This window comes from Mirounga angustirostris, unplaced genomic scaffold, assembly GCF_029215605.1.
Source record: "Mirounga angustirostris isolate CCGP_5_RB_7025 unplaced genomic scaffold, mMirAng1.0.hap1 SCAF_2, whole genome shotgun sequence".
NCBI classification, from domain to species: Eukaryota; Metazoa; Chordata; class Mammalia; order Carnivora; family Phocidae; genus Mirounga; species Mirounga angustirostris.
The window spans coordinates 79,648,204-79,668,829 of record NW_026991710.1 but is presented as its reverse complement, the minus strand read 5'-3'; the positions used below and the strand labels follow the sequence as shown (position 1 = coordinate 79,668,829).

General features: G+C 34.6%; 1 protein-coding gene across 1 annotated transcript in view; it reads left to right on the top strand.

Annotated features, from left to right (window-relative positions):
* The window catches only part of STPG2 (sperm tail PG-rich repeat containing 2), a 325,579-nt gene that overhangs the window by 153,830 nt on the left and 151,123 nt on the right, over positions 1-20,626 (top strand). The window contains exon 8 of the mRNA XM_064582835.1: positions 4,219-4,329. Within this exon, the coding sequence (XP_064438905.1) occupies positions 4,219-4,329 (111 nt within the window). The remainder of the gene's footprint in view (positions 1-4,218; positions 4,330-20,626) is intronic.

Genomic DNA, 20,626 nt, shown 5'->3' with positions numbered 1-20,626 from the left:
GAAAAAGAGAGAATATAATCAGAGAGGTGAACAGAACAGTGCAGTACACTGGATCCTGTGTGTTTTTTGATCTGTTTGTTAGAAAACTAGATCCCAAAGTTGTAAAGAAAGAAAAACTTATATATGTACAAGAATAAATTTAAATACTATGAAAAGATAGAATGTAAGTGTAAAAATGAAAATTATAAGACAAAAAAAAAAAAAAAAAGGAGGAATATAAACAGACAGGTGGACAGAACAGAGCAATACACTATATCCTGAGTGTATTTTGGTTGGTTTGTTAAAAGAAACTACATCTCAAAATTGTAAGGAAAGAAAAACTTGTATTTATGCAAAAGTAAAATGAAATACGTTGAAACATTAGATTGTAACTGTAAAGGTGAAAATTTAAAAAGACTGTAACAAAACAAAACAGAAGAAGAGAAAAAGAGAGAATATGATGAGAGAGGTGAAATGAACAGAGACATACACTAGATTCTGGGTGTATTTTGGTCTGTTAGAAGAAATTGTGTCCCAAAATCATAAAGAAAGAAAAACTTATATATATACAAAAATAAGATTAAATATAATGAAAGGATAGAATGTAACTGTAAAAATGAAAATTAGATTAATAAAAAAAGTGGATAAAATAAGAAAATGGTTGAAAAAGGAAAGAGGGAAAAAATTAAAAGTGAAGACTATAGAATTATAGCAAATAAACCATGAATTCTTTATGCTATATTTCTGTGGTGCTAGAGTTTTGCAATTCTCAATGATTGGCAAACTTGTTCTTTGCTGGATGTTCATGCTAATATGCTGGGGAGGGGCCTGTTGCATTGATTCACAAGTCTCTTTTCTCTAGTCGGAATTACACCACTCTTGCTAGGGGCCAGGCTAAGTAATTGGCTCTAGATTGCTCTGTGTGGCTTTTGTTCCCTGAAGGCTTTCTGTGCTGCTTTAGAGGATGAGAATGAAAATGGCACCCTCCCAGTCTCCAGCCCCAGAGCCAAAAGCTCTGGGTCCCACCTCAGTGCACCCTCCAGGGAAAGCAGTTATAACATCACTCCTGTCTCCCTGGTCTCCATCTGCTCTCTGTGCTCATCCAGCCTGTGACTGAATGTTTGTATCTCAGGCACGAGACCCTGCTTTGAGTCTCCAAGCTCTGTAGACTCCTGTGGCATGCATCTGAGCTGCTCTTCCTGGGGGAGGAAGGGGCATCTTGCTGGTTCTATGGCTTGTTGGGCCCCTGCTCGGAGAGCAGTTGCCCAACTGTGCCACAGTTCTTATTGCAACCCCAAGTCAGAGCCCACTCCTGGGCTTGCTGATTACCGCTGGCTTCCCTCCTCTGATGCCTGGGAACTCTGCCACACTCAGGCCTCCCTGGTTTTCCAGTGACGCCAAGCATCCTGAGACCACAATATCCCACCTAGGATTCCACCTCTCTTTGCCACTTGACCATCTGTTAGGCAGGGATGTCCCTCATTGGAGCAGACTTCTAAAAGTTCTGATTTTATGCTCCACTGCTATATCACTTTCCGGTAGGTGGCTCCCATAGGCTCCCTCCCCCTGAAGTTTATCTTCCCATATATAGCCTTGGATTCACTTCTCCACACCTCCCACCTTGCAGAAAGTGGTCGCTTTTCTATTTGTAGAGTCACAGCTGTTTTTTCCTAGATCTCTGGTTGAGTTCACAGGTGTTTGGAATGATTTGATGGCTATCTAGCTGAATTCCTGGGACCAGGCAGAACTAAGTTCCCCTACTCCTCTGCCATCTTGGACTCTCTCTTTGCTTTTGTTTAGATATTTTCTTCAAACATATCTTTCAATTAACTAATATTTTTTTTAAAAACTGTGTTTCAATTGCTATTACACTGACCTAAGTTTTTAATTTCAGATTATTCTATTTTTCAGTTGTAGAATGAATTCTATTTAAGTCTTTCCAAAGATTTCACTTCTTAGGAGAAATTCTCCATGTTTTTAACTCTCTTTTTTCATTTTTTTCTTGAACACATTAATTATACTTATTTTAAAGTTCTGTGTACTAACTGCAATATCTGGATCACCTATTAGCCTGTTGTTATTTTCTGTTATTTTTTTTCTTGAGTTTTGATCATGCATGTCTATCTTTCAGCATGCCCCCTAATTTTTAATAAAATGCCAGATATTGCATGCAATATAGAGACTTTAAATGGTGTTACCTTCTACTAGAGAGATTTTATACTTTCCTTTGCAAGGTGGATAGAAGTCAGAGATCACCTTAATCCAATCATGAATTACAGTGATTATATTTTTTCTAGGGCTTAATTTACCTCTGGCTTGTTCATTTTCTTAAGTGTAGTCCTCTAGGGATTTCAGCTCCAAGCCTGATGTGTTCAAGACCCCTTTCTGTCAGCTTCTGAACTTCAATCTTTAATGCATCTGTGTTTTGGTTTAGATTTTTAGCATCACCCCATCTCTCATCCTCTGGCAAATGGGGAAACAGATCATGTGTTTTGAGGCTCCTCAAACCTGCAATTTTGCCATTTTTAATGGCAAAGCTTAATAAGACCACAATAAGCTTTTTCTCAGTTCTTTAACAGCAACTTCTGCCAGGTCTAAACCCAAATTCTTTCTCTGTTGCCTGTATGAGCAAATGCCACTAGGGAAAAAGCACCTACAGAGTGATAGCTTACCTTTCAGAAGTTCTACCCTCTTTAGAATCTTAGCCCCTCTTGTCTATGCTGACAACTCAACGTTAGAAGCATCCATAACTGTATGAGGCCTTTAAAAATAAGATTTTCTTATATTTTATCTGGATTTCAATTATTTTTGGTAAAAATGTGATCTTCTGCAAACGTATCCCCTCTAAAGCCAAAGTCATCCAATGACTGGTACATTTTCTGAACTTCTACCCATAAACAGTAAAAATTGCAAAATGTGGGTGCCTACATGGCTCAGTTGGTTTAGTGTCTGCCTTCGGCTCAAGTCATGATCTCAGGGTCCTGGGATTGTGCCCTGCATCCAGCTCCCTGCTTGGTGGAGAGTTTCTTTCTCCCTCTGCCCCTCCCCACTACTTGAGTGTGCGCTCTCTCTCTCAAATAAATAAATAAAATCTTTTTAAAAGTTGCAAAGTGCTTTTGAATTTCTCTTTTCTATAATTTCTAGTACCACGTACATGATAATAATAAAATTTATTATAAAAGTAAATTATTTTTTCAGCATCAGTAAATATAAAACCACACAAAATAATACTGCTGGCTCAGATGTTCTATATTTGAAGGCTTTCATAAGATGTGACTGATTTTTCTGTTTTTGAAAGTGATAAAATCTGTTTTTCTTTTGAATGACTAGGTAGGAATAATATTAGGAGAAGAGTCGAGAAGCACCAACTTCAGCATTTAGGTTAGAGAGGCATATAGTTTTAAAGATATAGTATGTGAGGGATGGATTTTTTAGTAGATTAATTTTCCTCATAAAGTGAACAAAGAAAGAGATATCTAATTATTTTACTAGGTATTGCATTCTGAATTATTAAATATGAATGTCAAATTCTGAAATAAAAACAGTGAAGTATATAAAAATGGAAAAATAAATTCTTATCCTTTCTGTATACACAGAGAATGTTACTACTGGTTATAGAGTTTGAAATATTAAATGAATGCAAATGAGTAAATTGTATGATGAATCAGAGTATAATATCACAAGGATTAATTAATTGCTAATTAAAATTTTACATTACCAGCTTGATGTAGCCTATTAATTTGCATCCTCAATACATATAAGGAATTACAATATTCAGGAGAGTGTGGATCATTCTGCTTAGAAAATTTATTAATCAAGGATTTCCACATAATCAATTTAAATAGTTACTGTTAATATATATTTATTTTATGTATTAGTAATTAAATACTAACAAGTAATACTATATGGCTAAATATCTCATATGTTATGAAACAACAAAAATTGATGTCTGAATTTGACATCACAGTATAGGTAATAACTCACTCTTAATGTGTTTAAATAATGTATGTAGATCCTACTTTTCTAGAGTTCCATATAACTAACTCTTTTTTCATTTTTATATCACATTGACTTAAAGTCTTTTACTCCTATATCCCATTTAAAATTTTTAATGAATATGTCTATCTCTATTTAATGATAAAGCAACATTGATGTACTTTCTTGCACATTTATTACTTATTGTGCCACTTGAATTGATAAATAGAAAGGATATACTCTTTTTATCGCTTCTTTCAATATGCTTTTTGGAACTCACAGGTTGGTGGAATTTCTGATGAACTACCTAACTTGACTAACCGCTATGCTGCTTTCTTGTCAAGAACACAAAGATCTACTAAACTGTCAGATATGGTAAGAAGACTCCTCTATAGCCAAACTTATTTGTAATCTAGAAATCATGGAGGAGACTGTATAACATGAACAGTGTATTAGGATCTGAGAGACGTACCTGGTAGGCTGTTGTAACATCTTTGGTGAGCATGATACTTCCATATTTTTTAAAGTTCAGCCAAAATTCTTGAAGCTAAGTAGAAGTTCAGCATTGCTCTGTGAGAGACTATTATATGGAATATCTCCTGTAGGGTTAGAGAACATTTATTTTTAGGACATATAGGAAATCATAATCATTTTGGATATGAAGTGAAAGATTTACTTTAGGTTCACCTCAGTTTATTCATAAGTGTAAATTTTTTCTTTTCAATTTGAATCTGTCTTGCAACCTAAGACTCTTCATTCAGGGCTTTTCTTTAATCCATGTTAATCTGTATTTTAAACTGTTGCTATGAATTTTTCTAACTAAATTTCCATTTTTTATAAATACCTAATATTGAATAAGTTGAAATAAGTAAAGCAGATGAAATTTAAAAATGAATATTTATTCATTCAGAATAAATTTACTAAAAGATCGATTTGAAATTTACAGTTAAAAAGTTAGACTTCCATGTACAGGAATTGTTAAAATGAATTTTTATAGACATTGGGCTGAAATTAATAAGAGATTAATAATAAGATATTATTAATAACCTATTATCAAAACAAGCTCATCAATCAGGTTTTAAAGTGTAGCCATCAACTTGAGAAGTAGCACTGCTTACTGAAATAAAATTCTAGTAGGTGCACAATGCCAAGAGTTCATTTATAATGTTTTCAGTGGTGAAGTAACTGGTACAAAATTAGGAAGAACTAGTTTAAAGAAAGGACAAATGCAAAGCTAGTTAAATTAATATAGCTGTGAATGTCTAAGAAATCATAGGGATTAATTTGGTGAGAGTCATCAGAAATGGGCTTATTTTTTTCTGAGATATCAGTTTATTGAATCTTATTTTTTTTTGAAGACATTGGTTGAGGGGGTCAGAATTAGCATCAGGTTTTATGATTTTTTTTGTAGCTATAAGTTCAAAGACAGTTAAAATCATCCAGCAGTGTTCTTGACATGTAAGAGATTCTCATAATTGTAAAATAAATGTTTTTTTAAAATGCCTTATTTTAATAGATATTTATCTTGAGGAGTTTTATGGTTGTGTTGTGTTTCTCAAGTGAGTCATTATATACATTAGGATCCACTGTGAAGTATGTCAGAGGTAATTTATTACTAGTATAAAGCCTTTAAGCCTAAGAATATTTAGTGGATTCATAGTTATTTCTATCATGATATTATAGCTACTAGAAAAAATGCAAATCTCTGAAGGTACCCATAGGAATGCATATGTATGTGCTAAATGTTTGTAGAGAAACAAGATGGTGATGTGCTCTAAAGAAAGATGAGTTACTATACCAATTGCTTTTACTTAATTTACATTTTTCTCTTTTAACTTGGTCTTTCACTGGATCTGGAAACTCCTGTTTTAGTATTGTTGTTTTTTGACATGAAACACTTGGAATTTAAAGTATTGGGTGGGACTTTGCTTATCCAAGAAGCAAAATAGTTTAATTACATAGAATACTTTGGTTTTAGAAACTCTTCTGCATATAAAATACCCTTCAAATATGTAGGTGTATAATATATATCTCATGAAAAATCCAAACTATTGATCCCAGATCAAAATTGATCTCAAACTTATAAAGTAATGGAATTAATTTTGTAATTTTCACTTACAGTAAAAATATTAGAAAATTTGCTGCCTACATTTTAAAGGGTATAAATTTGATTTTCAACATTTTATATGTTTCACATAAAAATATTTAAAAACTCAAGCTTCTGGTTTCATATGAAAGACATATACGTACATCTCTCTTCCTTTTACATGGTCCCAATGAAATAGATTTTTTTTTAAACTATAACATAGCATTAGTTTAATATAAAAAGACAAAGAGATTGAAAATATGATAAATGGAGGCTAGAAACAAGCCAAACATCTGTTTATTAGGCATAGTAGTTAGGAGCATTTGATATAAAAAACAGTAAATTATCCTGAAATGAATAAAGACAGAAGTCTTCAATTAGAAGAACTCAACATAATACCAAGGAGGATGAATTTTAAAAGACATACATCCCTTTCACATTGCTTTGCATTTTCAGAAGACTAGCATTAAAATACCCTTGAAGCTTCCACAGAGAAAAGTAACTGGGTCACCTACAGAGGAATGAGAAACATACTGATATCCAACACTTTCCCAGCAGCATTGGCAACATTTCAGAGTTAGGAGATGATGGAATAACACTTTCTTGAATTTCCAAGAGGAAATAAATTTGGATATAGAATTCTGCCTTTATACAATATAAATCCAATTAAATGAGTCAAGAGAATAATTTTCTGGTATGCAAGAGCTCGGAAAGTTTAGTACTTCTACATTTCCATGTATAAAGATGCTCCAGCAAAATATAAAAAGGGAAATGAGAGACAGATGATATACCCCTAGAGAACAGAAACTGAGCATTTCCTGGATGAAGTAAAATGAAAACAAATTAATAAAGAAGGCATTTTTAGCTCACTCATGGGCCATTCTTGAGGAGTCATGGATTTGGTGGCAGAATTTCATTTACTTCTCTATGTGTTTGGCCACACGAGTTGGTTTGATAAGGAATAACCATGATATTCAAATTTCTATTTTAATACTGAGTGGTTTTAGATCAATCTATACAAATTGCAGAGGACTTAGTTATAATATAAAAATATAAATATTAGAAAACTTAGTATCAATAAAACAAAAGCAAGAAGTGAAAGGTTGGGATGGAGTAAAACGTGCCAAATTTCTTATAGTACACAGAGTCAAGAGATGTCAAAAATTGACAAATCACAGTGTAAGTTCTTATATTGTTTGTAATGGTAAATAAAAAAAAAAAACCCTCTAAGAAACCCAATTACTGTTCAAATAAATTATTTCTGGAAATGGAACTAGAGAGAGGTCAAAGAAGACAATTTTACTGTTCATTTTAGACTCATATATGATTTGATTTTTGTTTATACTGTGAACATATTATTTTAAAATAAAAATAAAAATAGTACTCATGAGTTAATGATGAGTATGTATTTGGAATGGCATGATCTCCTGGTACCTGGACTGACCCATTCTCTGCAAACAACCAAAATTCTAGATAAAATAGAAACAAATATATTCATGAGTGCTTCCAAGAATCAGGAAGAAATTAAGAGTACACAGGCTAAAGACTAAATTAAGGAGGGGCCCCAGAGTGGCAGAGCACTGAAGTTCACTTCTACCCTAAGGACATTTGCCAAACCATATGACATTGAATTTTAATTTTTATAGCCTCCAAGCCCTCCAGGGAATGAAACAAAGCCTTAGACCTCTCATAGTGGGTAGTCTCAAAGAAGATTCATTAATACAGTTAAAACTCCAAAGGGCAAGCTGTACAGGTTAAAAGTGAAATGCAAATAAATCTACCTTTCACACCTACCAGAGGATTTGAGAGAAGTTACTGGTGTTGGGCACTTTGGTTTTGAATGTATATTAGAGGAATTACCCCTGAGAATCTGTTACATTTTGTATTCATTTAATGATGTGAATTGTTAAAAAACACAAAACATCTGTCACAGATATTAACAAAATTAATTTAATTTAATTATTATTATGTTTTAAAGATTTTATTTATTTGACACAGAGAGAGAGACAGCTAGAGAGGGAACACAAGCAGGGGGAGCGGGAGACGGAGAAGCAGGCTTCCCACTGAGCAGGGAGCCCGATGTGGGGCTTGATCCTAGGACCCTGGAATCATGACCTGAGCCGAAGGCAGATGCTTCACAACTGAGTCACAACAAAATTAACTTTATTAATAAAAATAAGAGCTAATGCTTATATAGTGCTTGTTTTAAACCAGGCACCATTCCAAATGTATAGTAACTCATTTGAATACTACAATTATGATCATTTTTAAAAATGAGGAAACTGGGGAGCACCTCAGTTGGTTAAGTGGTTAACTCTTTCTTTCGCCTTTGGCTCAGGTCATGGTCTTGGGGTCCTGGGTTGGAGTCCTATGTCAGTGGGGAGTCCCTGCTCAGTGGGGAGTCTGCCTTTCCCTCTCTCTGATCCTCTCCCACCCCCATGCTCTTTCTCTCTCTCAAATAAATAAAATCTTAAAAAAAAAGAGAAAGTTATAGTGGTATATTTAGGCAGAGAGGGCCTATATCAGTCAGGGTCTAGTCAGGACATAGAACTGCACTAGTTATTTTGAGACAGATAATATAAGGGATCATGTATATTGGAGAACTGAAAAGGCAAAGAGGAAACACTAAAGTATCTTGGAAATAGTAACACAGGCAATCAGTGCCACCATTTTTAGGCCTTGGGGAATAAAGGGACTCAGTGGAATTATTAAAACTTGAAAGATTGGAGAGATGTTTTGTTGCTGGGATTCAACCCTCTGAAGAGGAGGCACAGCTCAGCTGGTGCTAGTGTCTCAGAAGCTCAAAAGTAAGATCAGACCCTTGGGACCCTGAAGATAGTAAAAATATATTGGAAATGGGTTTCAGCTGAACTATTTCACAAGAATCAAAGTTATTCTGACTAAACTATATTGCCCTCAATATTTTTTATAATTTCTCACTGGAACATATATAGAAAGTGCTTTGATTTTTGCATAGTTTTTGGAGTTTATTTTGTTGGTTGGTTAGTTTGCTTGTTGGCATCATATCATTCACCAACCATTGGTGAGGGAGAGCACATTAAAATGAATTTTCTGAATATAGGCCCATTAATGCAAGTGAAGGATTTAGGCCAATGATTTCTGACACACTGGAGAGTGATTTGGTCACAGTGCACTTAGATACTTTGTGTATTTCCATTACATTTTGAAGTCTATATACATTTTCATATAATTGACTTCATTAGTTCAGAAAATGGGTTTGATATGCAAGCAGCAAGAATAGGTGCTGTTGGATACCATCTTCATCAGAGCAGAGAAAGAATAGTGAAGGCAACTTCTGAGCCAGATACATTGGAATAAGCCAGATTCTAAGAGCTTGCATTCTGATTGGGTGCTGTCAGTACTTACACAGATGGTGAGAAGAATGCTATTCTACAGTTTTAGCTATTTTTGATTGCCCCACATAGGTCTCAGAAGTAAATAATAACTTCATGATGAAATGATTTTATCTTTACTCTTCAGTTGCTAAAAAAATTTTGCACTCTCCATGTGTTTTGAGAATGAAATCTGTCCTGACTTTGAAGGTGTCATGATTATTTAAAACGAACAACAGCAAAATGACTCATATTCTAGATAATCTCTGAGGTTTAAATTTTGCTATATTTGTGGCATCATCCGAAACCGATTCCTACATTCTATCAACCAGTCATTATGTTGTAGCTTATGGGGTGATAAAAAAAGAGAAAATATGTTACAAGTGACATGGAAATGACTAGACTATAACTCCATCATTTAAATCCTTGAAGCCAACATGACTACATGTGCAACCCTACATATGGTATAAAAATGATATCATTAATGCCATTAAAACCTCTTTATAATAAATTCATGACTAAGGAAACATGACATTTAGAAATCGACTTAAAATGTCTAATTATCTTACTTAGGATGCATATATTCATGAGGAGTAAACCTTGTGTCACTGCATTTAAATGTTTGAGAATTCATATCTCTTTTCAAAATTGCCTCCACTGATGAAGAGGAGGTAGACTGGATTCATTTATAGAAATCTCACTGACACAGTTAACACAGACATCTTTTGACCAATTCACAACATTAAACTTTTGAGGACCTGGTCATCATTATATACAAAAGTATGTACTAATGGTCCTTATGTTGGCATTTTTACAGACAAACAATAGTCCCATTGTATTATTACAAATGTCTAAGGGAAAAGGTGTTTTTCCATCACATAAATTTAAAATGTAGTTACTAAGTAACATTATATTAGTATCATCCTCACAAGTACATAGGGAGCAAATATGGAAAACTATCAGCTTCATGTCAGTTAAAATGACATTGATAGAAAAATATAAAAAAAGGGGAAGGGAAAAGGTCAGAGATATGAGGAGTATAAAGAAGAGAGATAATGGGAAGAAGTATTTATGTTGTAATATTTGAGGGGGTACAGAGTGACATAAGGAAAACTAAAGCAGAATCATGTTGGAAAAATTGTTTTCCAAATTCGTTTGCTACTATGGGAAAGAATTGCTGCTTTTCAGTTAAGAAGCAAATACATAGGTCATATGATACATGTCTTTCTCTGTTTGACTTATTTCGCTCAGCATAATACCCTCCAGTTCCATCCACGTCGTTGCAAATGGCAAGATCTCATTCCTTTTGATGGCTGCATAATATTCCATTGTATATATATACCACATCTTCTTTATCCATTCATCTGTCGATGGACATCTTGGCTCTATAGACACTGGGGAGGGTATGTGCTTTGGTAAGCGCTGTGAATTGTGCAAGACTGTTGAATCTCAGATCTGTACCTCTGAAACAATGCAATATATGTTAAGAAAAAAAAAAGAAGGTAGCAGGAGGGGAAGAATGAAGGGGGGGAAATCGGAGGGGTAGACGAACCATGAGAGAGGATGGACTCTGAAAAACAAACTGAGGGTTCTAGAGGGGAGGGGGGTGGGAGGATGGGTTAGCCTGGTGATGGGTATTGAGGAGGGCACATTCTGCATGGAGCACTGGGTGTTATGCACAAACAATGAATCATGGAACACTACATCTAAAACTAATGATGTAATGTATGGGGATTAACATAACAATAAAAAAATTAAAAAAAAAAAAGAAGCAAATACATAGGAAGAAATCCCTTTATTCACCAGCCTTTCCAGTACCCTCTAGTATCTCCTGTTGGCTGAACCCAACAGAGAGCCATCTGACAAATACAGTTTGAAGATTCCCAGGTTTGGAGCTGGGACCATAAATAGCTGAAAATCTGGTACATTTCACTCCCTTGACCACTTGGTATTCATATGCATCTTTTTACTCACATTTGAATTTCCACATAATATTCCAAACAACTCTATGTTTCTGCCTAATATGATACAACTATCTTTTATATAACAAAAGTTTTTTCATTCTCCTAAATGAGGAGATACAAGTTTCCAACAGTGATTGTCTTCATCTCTGGCCACATTTAGTCATAGCCTATCTAAATATTTTGTTATCTAAATACTGTCATAAATTGTTAATGTATGGTTTTTAATTGTTACCTAAATACTGAATCATACTTTGTTAACTTCTTTTTTTCTTTTTAAAAAATATTTATTTATTTATTTGAGAGAGAGAGAGAGCATGCTCATGAGTTGGGGGGAGGGGGAGGTGTCAGGGTTGGGAGAGAGGGAGATGGAGAGACTCTCCAGCAGGCTCTCTGCTGAGTGTGGAGTCCAATGTGGGCTCACTCTCACAACCCTGACATGACTTGAGCTGAAATCAAGAGTCGGTAGCTTAACTGACTGAGCCACCCAGGTGGCTTCTTTGCTTTTTTTTTTTTTTAATTTTTATTTATTTATTTGACAGAGAGAGACACAGCAAAAGAGGGAACACAAGCAGGGGGAGAGGGAGAGGGAGAAGCAGACTCCCAGCTGAGCAGGGAGCCCGATGTGGGGCTTGATCCCAGGATCCTGGGATCATGACCTGAGCTGAAGGCAGACGCTTAACGACTGAGCCACCCAGGCGCCCCACACCCAGGTGCCTTCTTATAAAACTTTTAGAAAATAAGAAGGAGAGGGAGAAGAAGGAAGATGAAAATAGTTAACACACACACACACACACACACGGAGAGAGAAGGAAATTTATATGAATAGCTGCCACGGCTGTAGACGATATTTCTGACTTCTTTCTTCTGCCACCCTCTCCATGTTTCCTTTGCCCTCAATCAGTGTGTCAGTTGTTGAGGGTTCTTTACCTAATGGAAGACCAAATCTTCATTTTTGAAGGATATGAACACTTAATGATTCTTCCTTTTTTTGGTTGATGTGATTTTCTAAAAATCTTCTGTTGGGGATAGAAAGATTAAGAGGAATTTCGAAGAATGCCCTGATAAAGTTTTTCCTGCCTTCACTGTGTATCAGCAATTCAGATTTCACCTGTTAATTGTGACAAATCACCGCAGTCAGTAGAGTAACCTCGACTTTGTTTCAGTAGCATCAGTAGCCCAAAATGCTAGTTGACACTGAACTTTCAAATCTGTAGAATCAGAGTTGTGTCTCTAAGTAGAAGCATTCCTCTGTTGGTAATCAAGACTTATAAATAAGTAGAGCTCAAAGTTATGGAGACAGCAGGCAAACATTGTGTGTGTTACTGGTGAAATAATGGCAAGGGGTACTTGATATATATTGCATATGGAGCACCATGTATGCTTAAACCCTGTCCTCCCAAGGCCTTGTCTCGCAACTGGCACCTTAATTGAGTTTTCAGCAAGCCCTTCTGTTGTTCTTTTAGATCGGCTGCTTTTAACTGATGATGGTATGTTAGACCTAGTGAATTCTGTGAGCACAAGCCCGATGCTACATTTCTTTTACTGTGAAATAAGTTCTTTGATCAGGTGTAATGTCTAGAATACTGTAACAGTAAATAAGCCATTCTCTAAGTCCAAGGAGGGCAGTACTGGTGATAGAATTATTGGCAGGGAAGACAGATGAGGTCCTTTCTTGTAATGACCTTTTTAAGGTTTTGAAGTCAGGGTTATACTCTGTCCTTAAAAGAGAGTAAAGTGTTCTTTTTCCTCCTATTCACTCAGTTTATTTATTTTTTGCAAGATTGATTTATTCTTCCTTAAATGTTTGTAAGGATTCACTGTTAAAGTCTAGAGCTGAGATTTTACTTGTGGGAGGGTTTTAAAGAAAGGATTCAATACCCTTATCTATGAAATGTGTGTTTCTGATGATTTGGCATCTGGGGTCTTGTTGACCTTGGAGAGACTGCCCCTTCCAGGATCAGCCAATTACTGGAGATAGCAAATGTCTCTCCTGCAAGTGTTCCTTTCTTATGCAAACTACCAATCCAGAGCTCACCATCAACCACCTACTCTATGGGGTTCTTACACTAGGAGCCTTTATTCGCTGACTTTAATCATCCCAAGGACAGGTAACCAGACAAGGAACAGCCCACTATGCTGAAGAGCCTGCTGAAAGTACTCAAATTAGCCAATCCTAAACCTGCATACCCTGCCTCACTGTTCTTCCTGTGGAAACCACAGTAAAGGCTCTCATCCATATTTTCCCCTTTCTGCCTCCCCACCAATCTTGGTGCTTTTCTGTGTGACCCCCTATGACACTGGGATCTGTGAGTGTAACAGACTTTTAACAAACTTTGTTTTCAAAGAGTCATCTCTCAATCTGTTCACCTTGACATACCTAAATAATAATAAAACCTGTTTTTATACACCTTAATAGATATTGGACTATTTATATTTTGTATTTTTTCTTTTGTCTGCTTTTATTACTTCAACTTTTAGAGAAATATATCCACTTCTTCCAAATTGGCAAATATATTTGTTTAATCATAATATTCCTGTCTTTTTTGTCTGTAAGATTTATAGTGATGCCCCTCTTTTCCCCGATATTGGTAATTTGTGTTTTCTCCTCCCTCCCTTCCTTCCTTTTTTCTGTAATCAATCTTACTAGAAGTTTATCAGTATTTATAATCTTTTTTTAAAGAAAACTTTTAACTTTGTTGGTTTTCTATGTTCTATATTTTCTATTTTATTGATTTTCTTTATAATTTTTCTTTGTGCTTTTCCTAGGTTTGATTTGTTTTTCTTTTGTTTTCTTTTTCTAGTGTCTTGAAATCAAAGCTCAATCAATGATTTTTGACTTCTTTTTGATTATATGTATTTTTAAAGCAATAAATTTCCTTCATATACTGCTTAGCTGTATTCCTCACATTTTATGTTGTTTTTAATTTTCACTTAGCTTAAAGTATTAATTCACATTTTTATTTGACCAATTTAGAAGAGTACTATTTAAATTTTATTATTAAATTTGGCTATTATTATTAAAGTTGGCTTTTTTTTTGAATTGTCATTCTTTCAAGCTTGCTTCCATTATGAAAAATAGAATTCAATTATTTTAATGTATTAAAAATTTAGTCTTTCTTTATGGATCAGCATGTGATCAACTTTTTGTGTGTGTATGTGGAAGGAGTGCCCCATCGTCACTTTGTGATATCTGTAGAGTTTTCCTTAATGCATTAAAATATTCTTAATAATACACACCATTTTATCTGCAGGCTCTTTCAATATCAGGAGATAGAATTTATCAGATGTTGCAGATTCAGTTTTATTTGGAACATCCTCATTATTTGCAACAATTACTTCCAAGTGTTTTGAAATGTATTTTTATGAACCAATATATGAATTTTTAGTGTCAGTAGGAAAGTTACTTTTTGAAAGAAAAGATGGCATTAAATGGGAGGTTAGTAATTTTTTTCTCAATCTTCTAATGAGCCTTTTATGAATATCATCATTCAAGAATGTCCTTTTAAAATCTTAATTTTACCTTGGACCACTGTCACACATTTAAGACCATTGCTTTGAAGTTGATTTTAATTTGTCTTAACTTTACACAGATTATTTATTTCTTAAAGGTAGATATTCTGTTTTCATTGTTGTTCTTTCTGGTTTGTATCATACTAGGTACATACTAGGTTCTCAGCATATAGTTCGACATTTAAGGAAGAATATAAATCAGAAGATTCTCTTTTTTCTTATAAGCAGTATTTACCTTAAAGGAAGAATAATGTAATTATGAAATATTTAATGAGCCTAGAAAGGAGATGAAATCCTTGTCAAATTGATATATAGTCTAAAAGGAACACTTGCTATTATCTACATAAGAGTTGAAAAAAAGCTGAGAAAATAGATTTATCTTTTATAACTTGCATGTAGTCTAGTTGTGGTGTTTTTGTGCCTATATTTTCTGAAATCGAAGGCTGTTTGAGGGTATTTTTATCCTCTGTATCAATATAACTTGTTGGATGTATCTTTACATGAATATGAATATACCTTTTACTTTATTTTTTTTAAGTTTTATTAAAAAATTTTTTTTTTAAAGTAGGCTTCATGACCAATGTGGGACTTGAACTCACAACCCTTAGACCAAGAGTCTCATGCCTTAACAATTGAGCCAGCCAGTTGTCCCTGAATATACTTTTTAAATATTAAAATTATTTTACTTATTTTCAAATGCTACCATGTATCTAAACTTTTTTCATTATGTTTTGAATTTTTCTTAGCTGGGTAAGATTGATGTGGAAAACAAAGGCAAAAAAAAAAAAAAATGTCCTTACAACTTACAGCCTGTTGATAAGCTCTTGAGATAGGCAGAGTGACCTTCCTGGAGAAACTCAACTGTCTTAATGTTAATACTTTGCTAAGGGCAAAAGGCAATTTTAGCTTAATATTAGCCCACCTCCAGGATCCTGTAAATTTCCTTTAACATACAAAAATTCCTTTGGGATCTTTCTTTATTTCTATCTTCTCCCTCTCCCCAAGATACATGTCGGCAATCATCCCCCAAGCATATGGCCCACTGATATACATCTGAAGGGTCCCATGACTAAGGTTTTATTAGACAGTAATAAATGACCTTTTCCCAACAATAGCTAGCTCCCTCAAGGTCTGGAAACCTTGCTTCCAAATTCCTTAGAGACTTAAACTATCCCTAACCCCTTCCCAACTTGAAAGTATATAATCAGTCAACCCTCACAACCCCAGTGCAACTCTTTCTGCCCACGGGTCCTATCCCCATGCTTTAATAAAACCACCTTTTTGCATCGAAGACATCTCAAGAATTATTTCTTGACCATTCGCTCTGAACCCCAACATTTTCACATGAAGATAAGTCAAGCCTACATAAAAATAGAAAAATATGAAAGTCATTTATTGTTTGCCAGTGTTCATTGTGTGTTCAGATTTTCTCAATTTGTTCTATTTCCAAAATTCTTTACTGACCTAGCACTTTATTTTCTTGGTAACCTATTCCATTTATTTTTTAAGTTAGTTCAGTATGCTAATTCTTTTTCATAGTGGTGGTGAGCCACCATTACAGTGGTTCTAACTGGGCTTCATAGAATTATCAGTTTAGTTGTGTTTGCCCTAAACATAATTTCCAGGACTATATGATAAGCATCAATTTAACTTGAGATAAGAGTTTGCTCTCAGATAGAGATTACTGTGAAAATAACTGTAGAGGTTTTTTTGCTTGTTGGTATCAGGTATTGTATATATCCAATTTAGATAAATCATTTCAAAGAATTGATTATCTTTCATGTGTTGATCTGATCTTATACTGTTACAAATTTTGGAGAATTTATTTTTAGTACCTGTTCTAAAGTATAGCTGATTTGAGCTTCAATATTCTCAGGATTTTCAATGATAATTTTGTTATTTTTGATTAAAATAAACACTGCAAAACAGGAAACAAACCTAAAAATTACATTATTGTAAATGTTAAAATTTGTGTTCAACTTGTTCATTTAAATTGCTTATTAAATTTAAAATAGTCACAGTTAAATTTCAAATTTAGCATGAGATTGTGTAGAAAATTTGGGTTTTATGTATGCATTAGAAGTTTTAAAATTTGAAACCCATTGATTCTGTGTGATATTTATTACATTTAAAAACTATACCCCTATATTGAATGAGGATTTTTTATTATTTAATCCATCATGTGTAGGTATATGGTGCAATATTAATGATGTTTGGGAACAGTAAACACTTGGAATTACCTATTATCATCCACTGTAATCTTAATTGAGAGTTTAAAACTATACTCCCATCATTACACCATCAAGTAGTAGAAGCTGTTCTATAATTCAAGGACACAGTGGGTCACTTATATCTATAGCCCATCCTCTCTCTTGATCTCATATAAATGTACAGTTGCCTCTCTGACATTTCCACTTGGATTTCTAATTGCTATTTTTCATTTTAATGCAGCCAAATCCAATTAATTCTTGTAACTTCTTTATTTGCTCTAATTCCAGACAAATAGCATATAAGTATTGTAAAACACAACTCAAGTGATAAAGTTAGGCAGATAAAGTTTTGAAGGAAGTAAACTTTCAGCTGGCTCTTAAAGTTAATTTAGTGGATTGAGAAAGATGAAAAAAAAAAAAAAAAAGACATATTTTTAACTTCCCGGGGCAGCTATTTATTCTCTTTCATTTCTTGTTTCTGTTTTTGTCATGAGTATCTGGATTTTCTTTTTTTCTTTTCTTTCTTTCTTTGAAAGAGAGAGAGAGAGAGAGAGAGAGAAAGAGAGCATGCACGTGTGAGCTTGTGAGCGGGAGCAGGGGGAGGGGCAATGGAGAGAGAGAGAGAATCTTAAGCAGGCTCCAGGATCAGCGTGAACCTGACTCGGGGCTACATCTCAAGACCCTGAGATCATGACCTGAGCTGAAATCAAGACTCGGATGCTTAACTGACTGAGCCACCCAGGTGCCCCTATCTTGATTTTCTTTGAAGCTTAAATTGCTCAAATTCCCTTTGGGATGGAGGTTATTTTTAACATCATTGTAAAATATCTGTTGTGTCGTCAATATTCTTAGAAGGTACATATAGTGTGAGTTTATTTTGCTAAAAGATTTTGCTTCAAGCTTCATCATAAAGGTATCCCTTTCCTCTTTAGAACGGTATTATTGGATCATTATTATAACTAGATTTTGCCATTTGCTAGTAGATCCAGAATTATATAAGTAAAATCAGTGTTTCTCAGTCCTGGCTTGGAAAGCTTCTTAGAATCAGCTAGAGAACTTGAAAAAATGCCAGTGTCAAGTCCCCACCCCTAGATATTATGAATTAATTATTGTGGAGTGGGGCCCAAGTATCTATATTTTTTGAAGCTCTCAGACTATATTAAGACAAGTGCATGTTGGAAACTGAGTTAGAATATACTATAATTGGGGCACCTGGGTGGCTCAGTCAGTTAAATGTCTGCCTTTAGCTCAGGTCATGGTCCCAGGGTCCTGGGATCGAGCCCTGAATTAGATTCCCTGCTCAGCAGGGAGCCTGCTTCTCCTTCTCCCTCTGCCACTCCCCCTGCTTGTGCTCTCTCTCACTTACTCTCTCTTTCTCAAATAAATAATTAAAATTTTAAAAAAAGAATATACTGTAATTTATACTAAGTTTCACACAATGTTATGTCTCCCTTACTTTCTAATTAGTTTAATTTTAAGCCCTTATCCAATTATTCATTCATGCATTCATTCAGCATATATTTATTGAGGGTTTAGCATGAGCAACTCTAGGTATTTAGGAACATAGACGTGGACAAGACATATAAGATCTTTGCCTTCATGGAAAAAATATTTTAGTGCAGAGAGGGAAAGGAGGGCATAAGTAAAAATATTAAATAAACGTGACTTTTTTCTGTTGGGTGTAATGAGTCAGGAAGAAAATATACAGGATTCTGTGAAAGAGAGGAATGACAGAAATATGGGACAGGTTGATACTCCCAGAAGTTTTCTCTGATAAAATAGCATTGAGTTAAGATCTAAATGAGAAGAAGCCAATGGTGAAAAGAGGCTAAGGAAGATTGTTCCAGACAGAAGGAGCTTATAGCACCAGAGCCCCAGGGAGAAAAAAACTTGACATATTTGAGGAACAGAAGGAAAATTAGATGGGTGGCTTTCAGATGAGAAAAATCAGTTATTTGAATTGATGTTCCCCCAAAGGTAATTTATCATTTCTCTCTGATTGATTTCAAGATTTTTTTTTTTTGTCTTTAGTTTTCAGCAATTTGATTATGATGCCTGTGGGTATAGATTTACTTAGGTTTATCTTGTTTGAGGTTCTTGAATCTGTGGGTTTATATCTTTTGTCAAATTTGGGAATTTTTATCCATTATTCCTTCAAATATATATACATATTTGATATATATATATAAAATAATATATAAATAATATGTATTATATAAATAAAAATATAAATATATTTATATATATTTATCCCTGCACTCTTTCTTCTCTCCTTTTGAGTCTCTGACACAAATGTTAGACCTTTTGATATTTTCCCACAGATCCATAAGGCTCTGTTAATTCTTTAAAATCTACTTAAAAATCTACTTTCTCTTTGTTGTTCTGATTTGGGTAATTTCTACTGATCTATCTTTAAGTTGAATGACTCTTTCCTTTATATCTCCATTTGGCCACTTAGCTCATCCAGTGAGATTTTAAAAATTTGTTAATTGTATTTCCCATTCTAAAATTGTCATTTAGTTTTTCTTTGTATACTCTAGATTCTTACTAAGAGTTTTTAATTTTCCATTTATTTCAAGGATGTTATAATTGCTCCTTGGTACTTTTGTATGATATTTGCTTTAAGCTCCTTGTCAGATAATTCCAGCATCTGTTTCATTTTGTTGGTGTCATCTCTTGATTATTTTTTCTCATTTGAGTTGAGTTTTTCCATTTCCTTCATATGATGAGTAATGTTGGATTGTGTCCCAGACATTTTCAGTACTATGTTAAGAAATTCTGGTTCCTACTTAAATCAGTTTTAGCAGATAGTCAATTTATTTGGGTTTAGGGCACACATCCTGGACCATTTTTGTGAGCTGTAGTTTAGATGTCAATTTAGTATTTAAAATCTTTGCATTGCTATTTTGTTCTAACTTGTTTGTGTGATACCCAGGGGCCAATTTGAGATTTGGACAGTATTTTACATGACATTTCAGTTCTCAGAGCTTTTACTTTGTTGATTTGATTCTGTTTTCACCCATCAGCCACTTGGGGGTATACCAAGGACTTCATATACAGATTTAATTAATTCCTTTCTCCAGCTTTCTCTTTTCTATAATCCACTCCTCTCCTGCCACTCTCTAGCTTGAAGGAGGTAAGGTGCTGTCTTTTTGTTGTCATACTTAGTACAGAGTGGAGTTGGGTGACAAGGCTCTGCCCTGTAATTTCTGCAACATCAGGTGGGGAGCAGGAGAGTGCACTTCATTAGCGCAGCACATAAATGGTTATTAGGGTTCTGCTCCTCAGGCTCCACAGCACCTGGTGGAGGGGCAGGGTGCAGACTTTTTGGCAGTATTTCTGTGGAGAAAGAGTGAGTGTAGTCAAAAGTGCTACAGGGATTTCTTCTAACTGGTTCTTTGGCTAGACAGAACAGGACAGGCTTTTCTTGAGGCTGTTTCTTTCTTTTTTTTTTTTTCCCCCTGTGTCAGTTGATATTTCCAGGTTGTGGGCTACTCGTGTGTCTAACCTAGGATGTATAGGAGGGAAAAGGAAAACCAATTTAGGGAA